Source organism: Salvelinus sp. IW2-2015, linkage group LG4q.1:29, assembly GCF_002910315.2.
Source record: "Salvelinus sp. IW2-2015 linkage group LG4q.1:29, ASM291031v2, whole genome shotgun sequence".
NCBI classification, from domain to species: domain Eukaryota; kingdom Metazoa; phylum Chordata; class Actinopteri; order Salmoniformes; family Salmonidae; genus Salvelinus; species Salvelinus sp. IW2-2015.
The window spans coordinates 54801867-54813745 of record NC_036842.1 but is presented as its reverse complement, the minus strand read 5'-3'; the positions used below and the strand labels follow the sequence as shown (position 1 = coordinate 54813745).

The 11879-nt window shown below is 41.6% G+C and overlaps 1 protein-coding gene across 2 annotated transcripts; it reads right to left on the bottom strand.

Moving 5' to 3' along the window:
* Window positions 1-1547: 1547 nt before the first annotated feature.
* LOC111962170 (prosaposin receptor GPR37) lies at window positions 1548-11137 on the bottom strand. 2 transcript variants are annotated; one of them, XM_023985043.2, is made up of 2 exons: window positions 9461-11137; window positions 1548-4514 (listed from the first exon to the last, which is right to left on the bottom strand). In XM_023985043.2, the coding sequence occupies exons 1-2, from the start codon at window positions 10508-10510 to the stop codon at window positions 3681-3683; spliced, it is 1884 nt and encodes a 627-aa protein (XP_023840811.1). In that variant the 5' UTR covers window positions 10511-11137; the 3' UTR covers window positions 1548-3680. The 2 variants fall into 2 exon arrangements, with proteins under 2 accessions (XP_023840811.1, XP_023840812.1); XM_023985044.2 differs by having other exon boundaries at window positions 10907-11135.
* Between the last annotated feature and the right edge of the window lie 742 nt (window positions 11138-11879).

The following is an 11879-nucleotide window of genomic DNA, read 5'->3' as shown; positions in this document are numbered from 1 at the left end:
AAAGCTATAGGGACCATTTTCTTTTCAGCTTTTGATCAGATTTTGCTTCTCTGACAGCTGGATTCAGGAGTCATGCCGTTCTATTGAAAACACCAGTTCTATCTGCAGCTCACCTTTAGCCAAGACGAACAATACCACCAAAAAGCAAAATGTTGAGCAATGATGGCTAATTTCTGGCAATGTGTTGCCTGTACAAAAACAAAGAAAGAAAGTTACACACTCTCCATATACTCCCAACAATTTAACGGGAAAACCTAAACAATGTTTCAGCATGCAGTGCCTTSTTCAGGGTTGTCTTAACCTGTAAAATGGGTTGTTGTTCAATGCCCCCTCAGCTACCGTGAACTWTGTGCAGCCTTTTACTTCATGTGAATAGAAAACAAGTCACTATGCATATTACCATCAAGAACAGAGGGAGTGATTGAAAATGAAAGACCGTCTCAGATGCACTGTGGGATGACAGTTTTGTGAGGAGAATAAGGTTTTATGTTATGTTACTTAACAAGACCAGATSTGACAGCCAAATGATTTGGGGCCATCATGACTCTACACATGGTGGATGAATTATATACAMTGAGTATACCATACATTAGGAACACCTTCCTAATATTGGGTTGCACACCCAGGTGTACTTAATGTTTTGTATACTCAGTGTATATAACTCATCCACTATTTTGTTGCACTGTATATGGAAGTGATGGCTACCTTATTGTAGGCTGTTTTGCTACTGTAGTATTGCAAGCAAGCAATATCTTGCTAATGTATTACAAATCAGGACCAGGGAGTAATACTGTAAAACATGTATAATCCTGTTAAACAGAGACAATCCAGTTTAGCCTGCAATATTATTTTGTCCATCTATGCCATTCCTATCAGCGCAGTTGTTTCTTGACCATCATTTTTTAAAAGCTTGACATTCAAGTCGAGCATGTTCCAGAAATGTTCAATCTTCACATGATCCTAGGACACTGCCTCAGAAACTGGATAAATATACAAGGARGACTGAAGTGAACTAGACAGAAACATTCTGGTTAGCAGTTAGCGAGGCTTATGTCTGTAATAAGCTCAAGGGAGCCAACAACTGACCATAACAGACCATCTTCATGTTAATGCATGAGTCGCACCATACCCTAGTTAAGTCCAATCCCGGGAACCATTCTCTCCATCCATCCTACCATCTGACCTGACTCCCTGCCACTCGGCCGACCATGAAGTCACAGAGACATCTGAGAAGCAGATTCCTGAGGTTGCCTTGGTGACGGGTAGGGAACAAGGCCTGCTGTGTTTACTCTGGGGAGTGGATAGTGATGATGACACGGTGGCCAGATGAGCAGCTCCCCCTCTATGAAAGCTAACTGGCCATTATCAGGAAACCACTCTCCTCTGGAGAATATAATCACATATGTTTAGTTCCCAAGACAAACGATAAAGTAATGGTTAGCAGTTTTGATAGGGTATATTAATCCCTAAATAGTAAATGGGTTGTTTATTCCTTAAATGAAGATATCGAAAAATGTACATTTTGTCAAAGAAACATTYAGTCAAACTCTTTTTATATTTATTTATTAAAGTGAGATAAAAAAAAACACCACTCCAGTAAGTTTACTGACTGACTGAAGTGTATCGCACAGTTTTCTGCTATCAAATACAGACTGAATAATATACTTACATAGCAAGGGAGCTAGGAATAACTTTGAACTGATTCACAAGAATCACCATTATCAGCAAAACACAATACACTACGACCAGCCATTTCAATATATTGCTTTCCATTTGAGACCCTCGGGAAGCAGAAAGAGACAACAAAATAAAATAAAAACATGACAAAAAAACAACAACAAACAAAATAAAGATGGTACATTTCAGTGCAAATTSAAAAATAGAAAATACTGGTGAGTTAATAAATTCAAAATGTTGAATTGAACTATTCACATTCCTTTCCGTATGGTTTCTGTAAACAAATGGACAATTTATCATACAGTTGAAGTCGGAAGTTTACATACACCTTAGCCAAATAAATTTWAACTCAGTTTTCACAATTCCTGACATTTAATCCAAGTAAAAATTCCCTGTYTTAGGTCAGTTAGGATCACCACTTTATTTTAAGAATGTGAAATGTCAGAATAATAGTAGAGAGAATTATTTATTTCAGCTTTTATTTCTTTCATCACATTCCCAGTGGGTCAGAAGTTTACATACACTCAATAAGTATTTGGTAGCGTTGCCTTTAAATTGTTTAACTTGGGTCAAACACTTCGGRTAGCCTTCCACAAGCTTCCCACAATAAGTTGGGTGAATTTTGGCCCATTCCTCCTGACAGAGCTGGTGTAACTGAGTCAGGTTTGTAGGCCTCCTTGCTCGCACACGCTTTTTCAGTTCTGCCCACAAATTTTCTATAGGCTTGAGGTCAGGGCTTTGTGATGGCCACTCCAATACCTTGACTTTGTTGTCCTTAAGCCATTTTGCCACAACTTTGGACGTATGCTTGGGGTCATTGCCCATTTGGAAGAACCATTTTCGACCAAGCTTTAACTTCCTGACTGATGTCTTGAGATGTTGCTTCAATATATCCACATAATTTTCATTTTCCTCATGATGCCATCTATTTTGTGAAGTGCACCAGTCCCTCTTGCAGCAAAGCATCCCCACAACATGGGGAACATGGCGTTTTTACTGTGGATACTTTTGTACCTGTTTCCTCCAGCATCTTCACAAGGTCCTTTGCTGCTGTTCTGGGATTGATTTGCAATTTTCGCACCAAAGTACGTTAATCTCTAGGAGACAGAACATGTCTGCTTCCTGAGTGGTATGACGGCTGCGTGGTCCCATGGTGTTTATACTTGCGTACTATTGTTTTTACAGATGAACGTGGTACCTTCAGGCATTTGGAAATTGCTCCCAAGGATGAATTTGTGGTCTACAAATTATTTTTATCTGAGGTCTTGGCTGATTTCTTTAGATTTTCCCATGATGTCAAGCAAAGAGGCACTGAGTTTGAAGGTAGGCCTTGAAATACATCCACAGATACACCTCCAATTGACTCAAATTATGTCAATTAGCCTATCAGAAGCTTCTGAAGCCATGATATCATTTTCCAAGCTGTTAAAAAAGGCACTGTCAATTTAGTGTATGTAAACTTCTGACCCACTGGAGTTGTGATACAGTGAATTATAAGTGAAATCATTTCTATGTAAACAAATGTTKSAAAAATTACTTGTGTGATGCACAAAGTAGATGTCCTAACCGACTTGCCAAAACTATAGTKTGTTAACAAGAAATGTGTGGAGTGGTGGAAAAACAAGATTTAATGACTCCAACCTAAGTGTATGTAAACTTCCGACTTCAACTRTATATACACACACAACTTGAGTAAACCGAGACATATGTTCACCAGAGTTTACATCAATTAAATTCAAAGTAAATTCAGGAAATGAAGTGAACATTTAGAATAGGGTGTGTCCTCTAAACTCTAACTTGTTGGGAATAAAACATTTACTAATCCTAACTGTAAGGGTCTCCCAGACTCAGATTAAGCCTATCCCCAGACTAGCAAGCATTCTCAATGGAGTAAATTTAATCMGAGTGCGGGAAATCAGCCCAATAGGTTTACAGTCCGATCTCTTGACCTCTTCACAGGGCAGTTGTAACATCTGATGGAGGTCATGACCTTTTGACCCTTCTTAGCAGTGGGTCGCTGCAGTGGTGTAGGAGGAGGATGCCTCCCTGTGGATGGTGCTGAAGGGCGACAGCTCCAGGTCGRTGGTGGTGCACTCGTGCTCGTTCTCCTCGCTGGTGGTGGCGGTGGTGGAAGATCTGGTCGGGCCACACTCGTCACAGCAGCAGCAGCAGCAGTCCAGGAAGGCCCGGCTGAAGGGCTGGCACAGGCAGAACAGCAGGACAGGTGTCACTGCCGACTTACAGAACAACAGYAGCTGGCTGACCAGATGGAGAATGTCCAGGGTCCGTCTGGGAATTCCCGCCGCCATGTAGACAGTGACGATGTTGCAGATGTTCTCTGGGATGATGCAGAAGCCATAGAGGATGGCCAAAGCCACAACTGTGCAGTTCATCTGGCTCTCCTGRTGGATCTGTTTCTTGTTGCCACGCACACAGGCCCGCTCGGCCTGCCGGATCTTACAGGCGGTCACCAGGGAGCTGCCGATGGTGAACAGCGTGGGCAGGCAGAAGTAGCAGCCAAAGTACCACCAGAGGCGAGCACCATCATAGGTCAGGCCCAGTACGTAGAGCGTGTCAGGGAGCTCGGTGGAGATACGAACCACGCAGCGCTGGCAGGGCGTCACATCCGGAGGCTCGCCATCTTCAGTGACCAGCTGGCGGATCAGGAGCTCTGGCAGGGCCAATAGGAGAGCCCCGATCCAGATAACGGCCAGCTTGGCGGCCGTGGAGGCACAGTTCTCAATCATCTCATAGTACATCTGGACGTTGTTGGCAGCGCGGAAGCGGTCGATGCACAAGGCGCACAGGGTAAAGGTGGTAACCCCTAGGGAGGCGACCTGGAAGGACAAAGAGAAGGGAGGAGAATGAAAGATACTATCCAGTTAATGTGTTATTACTGCACATTAACAATACAGTGAGAGTTATTTTGTTTTTGATTGAGAAACAAGTATAGAAAATGTATCCAGTCTCCAGATACTTCTCCTTATTGTATAGCACCTTGGGAAGTCTGRATAAAATACCAAGGCCCCAGAGCCATGTTGCTCTCTGAAAAGACCRAAAGAATGTGTCCACTGTAAACCATCCATGTTTTAAAGACCGCTTGGAACAATTTTCAAATGACAATGGTACAGCACAGAATACTAGACGTCAMCAGGTTTAGAGAGAGGGAGAGACATCTTCCATAAAGAGGTCCTGTTTTGACAGCTCTCTTACTGGAGAACTCAAATGTCCACACTTGTTTTAATAAATGACAAACAGATTTTTCCGTCCTTCATCGCACACTAGATCCTCATTTCCTATACTGAGATGTTTGAAAGTAGCCATGAGTAATGTGTTATGAGTGATATTGTTTTAAAGAGTGGGGAGACTATAGTTGGATGCCAAAGGGGAGACTTTAGACTTTTATTTTTAGAGCAACAGCTTATAATATCGATGACTTTGTAATGTGATAAAGAAAGAGCACAGCATATCGTGCTGTGTGCAAGGGAGACCAATTGTAGTCCTCGATGGTTACAGTATGCAGTTCTCATTTCTTAGCCTAATCAASTTATGGACCTGGCAAGAGAGCCAGCTCATATTCATGATTAAATAACATGAAAACAAACTGCAGACCATGAGGCATGGAGATTAATATCTCAATGCAATATCTCTATCCCTACACCCAGATCTTCACTATGCTCCAATCTTTTGCTATCACAATACAGCCACAAAAATGTTGCAAATGTGATTGCTTTTTCACCCAAATCTTACACGCTAATACACGTAGAACTCAGAGACAGCAGATCTGCAGTTTACATTGAGTATTAAGTTCAGTGTTGTCTTCTAGACTGTGTAGTAGTGCTATGTTCTTTTGTTGCTAGTCTTGATCATTGTAACTGCCTCCTTATGGGCCTTGGCAGAGGAAGGTGTAAACACAGGAGCCAGTGCCTGAGCCAGAGAAGCCATGAGTACTGTCAGACGTACAGGGGCAGGCTTTGATCTGTTTGGTCCTTATGACCTCAGAGAGAGAGAGAGAGAGATCTGTTGCACTTCACAAACAGCACCATTTGTATGTAGCCCTTTACACTCCTACCCGTATACGGGTTGAAAATGGAAGATTTGGGCATTGATAAGCGTTTCAATTGGAACGCAGTGGCTGTACAGCAACATGCTATAAATGATGTCAGAGCTCAGGCTCTGCAATTCACAGCGCTGTATGGGTTTTGACTGACAGCTGTTCTTAACTTGAGCACCCCTACGCGACAAGAAGTTGACCCCATCCCTCCCTCTAATTGGTCAACTTGTGCAAGAAAAAAAATGGTTTTCTGGGTGAGGGAAATGCTGTAAATTAAGAAGAATCTATGTATTTGAAATCTGAGACGTTGAGGATTATAATAAACACTGCTTTGATGTCATACAAGCAAGCCAGACACCCTAAATTCAAATGTGCACTTCACATTTCCATGTCATAAAACTCATGTCATATCATGTCATGTCACGTCAATGTTTATGATCACTATGTTAAATGTACAGTTACAAGATGACATGGCGTCATACCCTGGATTGTCCTGAACAAAATTAGCCTTTGTTTGAATCAGGAGAATAGAATTATGGTAAGATTTGCCAAATGGAGGGTGGGGGAGAGCTTTGTATGCATCTCTGTGTGTTGAGTAAAGGTGGTCTAGAGTTTTTTTTCTCTGGTTGCACATGTGACATGTTGGTAAAAATGTGGTAAAACTGATTTAAGTTTGCCCGCATTAAAGTCCCCGGSCACTAGGAGCGCCGCTTCTGGGTGAGCATTTTCTTGTTTGCTTATGGCCTTATAGAGTTGGTTGAGTATGGTCTTAGTGCCAGCATCGCTCTGTGGTGGTAAATAGACGGCTACGAATAATATAGATCAGAACTCTCTTGGTAGACAATGTGGTCTACAGTTTATCATAAGGTACTCTACCTCAGGCGAGCAATACCTCGAGACTTCTTTAATATTAGACATCGCGCACCAGCTGTTAGTGGCGGGCAGGCCTTGTGTAACTAACCTCTGTCACCTTTGTGTCCATAATGACACATTTTCATGTGACAGAGTACTTCAGTTGCCACAGGAACCATTAGAATTAATGTCCCCACTGTTTCTGTAATTACGCTCCATTAAATGCTTGATTACCGAGTCACTTAACATAACGAGGATGCCGTTGCCACTATGCCTTTAATGTTCTTACCATAGAGGTAGGCGACTCAAAGAGACTTAAAGTGCTAGGTCTGGGACTGTGGTTTTAAATTGCCTACAGGGCGGCAGGTAGCCTAGTATTTAAGACCATTGGGCCAGTAACTGAAAGGTTGCTGGTTTGAATCCCCGAGCCGACTAGGTGAAAAATCTGTCTGTGCCCTTTGGTAAGGCTCTCAATTGCTCTGCATTATGTCAAATGTAAATGTTGGACTTACAAACCCTGTCACTAAGCAGCTTACAGACATATTTGGATTGTTTGGGTCTTTGTGTGGTGGTTTATCTGTCTTGTTGCCATTATGTACAATATGTACGCCCGGACAGATGAATTTAGCCACCCGTAAAAGCTTTATCATCTAGATAATTTCCTCTTCTAAAAGGAGTGTGCTTCCTTCTCYGGGTAAATAATTAACACATTTCCCATGAAAGGCACTCAGGACCCGCAGTATGACAGTGAACCCCTGCAAGATTCATCCATCTTACATGARGTACATTTCTGTGACTGTCAGAAAAGACAGACTGGTAAAAGGCAGGAGATTAAGTCAAAGAGGTCTGTGGAAGAGGAGAGGATTGGACTTTATAAAATAGAGACAGGTACACCCAGCCCTAGGGTTTTGCAGTTGTGGAGATGTGAAAGGATTGGATAGGTGTAAACAGTAGGGAAAATTGCACCTAGCCTATCAAGGACAAGGTGGGTTCGTCAATGTGTTGATTATACTCATCCAATCTCTTCACATCTGCGTTTATTCCAATCAAAGCTACTTTCACCAAGAAAGTGCATAGTTGTTGAGGTGCATAGTTTTAACGCTGTGACCTTAATCACAGTTTATTTTGCAAACTGTATAAGGTGTTCCAAGTTCTTGGAATGCATAAGATCTAGGGCAGGCATCATCAACTAGATTCAGCCACGGGCTGATTTTTTTCTTGAGCGGATGGTCGAGGGGCCAGAACATAATTATAAATAATTTATAGACTGCAAATTGACCGCAAGAWGCCCAAACATATATAATGTTTGAATAAAACATAATAATTTTAAACCTTGTATACCACATTTGTATACCATCTCTATATGTGTGAGATTACTTGGGAACATATTTCTTAAATCAAAATCACTTGGAGCTGATTTCCTGGTGTTTTTACAGACTTTAATGTCCCAGATTTTTTTTTCTTAAAAAATGTTTTGCTCAGAAAGATTGGGGGGTGGGGGGGGTAGTAACAAGTGTGCTAATACTAATACAGAGCCTTTAGTTGCCTATGCTATGGCCACAATATATATACTTTACTGTGTGTTTAGATTTGTGTAACTCTGTAAAACATGTTATTTTAGAGGCTCTGCACAATGTCTATGTGATCCCTCAAAACCTAATTTGACCATTGTATATTTTACAATAGATGGCTGACAAAAGAGCTGCCTTACTGCTGAAATAGACATGGTAAACTGATGCAATATTAGGTGTGGGTCTGTGCAGTAATTACTGAGGCCCACTGTCTCATTGTTTAGACTGGAGAGAAAGTAGGACTGTAACTCTATTTCTGACMATAGATTGCCTTAGGGGCATTTACTTCTGTATCTAGCCAGTGACAGGTCACCTAAGAGTTTGAAACAACATGTTGAGGTGACATTGGAGAACAAGTAATCTAAACCTGGTACAGTGCACACCAACCTGGTCTCAGAGCATTTTGTATTGTTCTGTACGTACACCTGTGACACTCCATTTGGTGTGATATGTTACGTATGGTATGTATTAATTTGTGGATGTCCATCATCCATTTTCATGATATGTTACGAATTTGCAAAATGTGCAATATGTTAAGAATTTACAAAACATATGATATGCTAAGAATTCTAATTTGTTGTGGCTAATGTTAGCTAGCTGGCTAACGTTAGCTAGGCTAGGGGTTAGGGTTAAGAGTTAGGTTTAGCAAAACAAAAATGTAGTCATTTAGCAGACGCTCTAATGCAGAGCGACTTACATGAGCAATTAGGGTTAAGTGCCTTGCTCAAGGGCACTTTGCAGGTGATTCACCTAGTCGGCTCAGGGATTCAAACCAGCAACATTACGGTTACTGCCCCAACGCTCTTAACCGCTAGGCTACCTGTGTTAAGTGTTAAGGTTAGGGGAAGGGTTAGCTTACATTCTAGTTGCAAAGTAGCTAAACATTTGTAAGTGGTTAAAAGTTTCTTATTAGCTAAAATGCTAAAGTTGTCCATGGTAAGATTCGAACATGCAACCGTTGGGTTGCTAGACATTCGCGTTATATGCCCGACCAACCACCCTCCTTTATTTTTTGCCTTAAGTAACCTTCTGTTTTATGTAACCATACCAAACATAACACATCATACTAAATTCAGTGGCCCAGATTTACATTTACTATGCTACGTCTAGTTTATGAGACCAGGCTGTGCACATAATTGGGCACAGATCATTGCATATCATATGAAGTACCTACAATGCAGAATAGAATGTAGATATGACAAGTGACAAGGAAGAGAGTTATTGACAGCAGACTTTGAACAGGGACCCCACTTCAACACCCAATCATAACACTCACTCAAGTAACACAATAGCTAGTGGGAATTACCTCAATATAGGGGATGATTTTACAGGAGAACTCCCCCAACAACCAGTTCTTGGTTAGTTCATGGAATATCACCAGCGGCAGGCAGAAAAAGATGACAACAAAATCCCAAAGGGCGAGATTGGCAAGAAGAGAATTTGAAATACTTCTCATGTAGTAGTTGTGGCACACAATGCACATGATTGCCATATTCCCAATTATTCCAACAGTGAAAATGATGACTGAAATGATCATGATGGCATATGATTCTGCTGTTATGGGGTAAAAGTTCGTTTTTATTACATATTTTCTCTTTGTTTGAGGATTGAGAGGAATCATTGTGGTATAGTCCTGGAGGTCTGCCAAAGTGAACTGTTCATAATCACTGGCATCAAATGGCAAGTCTGTTGACTGGTTCTGGGCCATAGGTTTAGGCAGCGGTTTCCACATGGCCAACAGTACATCCAAAGACGCATCTGACAGCATGGTTGGCTCACTTATTTTGTTCTCTTTTTTACTGCCATCCTTCACATTTCTTCTCCGACGGCTTACAGTCCCTCTTTTGTGTCTGCTGATCCGTTTGTGCTCGTTACGGTGGTGTCCTCCTCGCGTGTGTCTCATGGAGGGGTTTAAATKACCATATACAAAATCCCGCGTTTCCATGGTTGCATGCTTCTCGGTGTCCAACTTGTCCACCTTGAGGCTCTCTGACTTTCCATCCTCGAGTAACGTAACATAATCGGTTCCATTTGATGAATGGCTTTTGCGCACTATTGCTCTTTCATTCATAACTCTTTCCATATTAACAGTCCCATTCATGTTATCCACCCATGTCCTAACCACATCCCAAGACGATGCACTTGAGGTGTGCACCCTTTTACTGTCCATTTCTTTGACAACTCTGCCATACGCCGAGTGCCAGCTCTGCCTACTATTGGTTTTGTTTACGTTCCAGTTAGTGACGGCATCATGTCTAGGAGTAACATTTGTCTTTGTCTTCTCCCGGTGTATGTGAGTGAAAACAACCTCGCTACAAWGTGAAAAGCACAGTAATCTCAATAGTAGTACTAGCATTGTGTATCCTAAAACACGCGACAATAGGGGCTTGTATTCCAAATTGATGTATCCATTGATGTTTAGGCTACCAAATCGGAGACGACAGAACCAACGCCAAACCTCAATTCACAAGTTTGAAACATTGTTATTTGACAGCGTCATTCAATAGTTGTCAAACCCTCATCCAATTAGATAAAGTGCACTAGGCAATTGTCAGGTGCTTCTCAGAATTCAACGTGGTCTCAGAGTATTTCGTATTATTGCAGAATTGCGCCAAAGGGAAGTTCAGCAACGTTTCTTTCCTAACCCTGTGAAGGAAKTATCCTTGAATCTCGGCACTGCCTCTCTGAAGATTGTATAGATTGTAAAAGATTTAAGTGGCCACAAGATCGCATTTCCAAATCCAAATCATACCCGTCTGAAKTCTGCAGTTTTCTGGTGAGGTAGCATGTCCGAATAGCACCCTGGGAAGTTACTGGTACCCTCAGGTCCGAGGCGCGGAGTCCGAGATGAAGTGCGTTATTGTCGGGGACGTGCCAAGCTCAGTCTGGAGCTRCACACCGCTTGTGATATGAACATCGCGGAGAGAAAAGAGAAGAGAAGGGCTCCCCTGGAGGCCTCCCAGATCTGTCACATTACTAAATCAGTCAGCATCACCACCTCAGACAAGYACAAACATATAATACATTTTTCTTTTTTTGAAGGAGGTTGATCTCCGTTGCTAACCTGAGAGGACTGACAAATGAAAATAATTTGCCAATGACATGATGTCATGTTATATCACTGTACACATCAAGGGATAGGGCCCTGGAGATGACAGGCCTCAGAATCCTTGAGTTTAAAAGGCATTTCACGGTTGCGCGTATTGGGGCGCTCGGTTAATGAATGCACTCATTGTCTTTTTTGTGGAACTGAACAGGTGCCCCTGGTATCAGCGATTTAAAAAATACCAGCGTACTATTCGACACTTCTATATTCATGTGGATGRTACCATGATTGTGGATAATTATGAATKAATCATATATAATGATGWATGAGAAAGTTACAGAGGCATAAATAGCATACCCCCAAAAATGCTAGYCTCGCCYCTTATTGGTATTGGTGAGAGGTAAGGTTAGCATGTTTTGGGGGTATRATCTTTGTGGCTCTGTAACTTCTCTCTCATCATTATTTACAATTAATGCAGGAWTATTCGTAATCATGGAAGCATCCACATGAATCTAGATTTGTTCAGAAACATATTCTATTTTTATTTACAATAAAAGTGACTCCAAAATGACACAATGCATTATTTACCATTGATTTCTATTGGGYACAAAATAATCTGACACACAACMAAAACAAACTGCAAATGCATCAACAAGTTTKTCGAGTCACAAGCTTGATG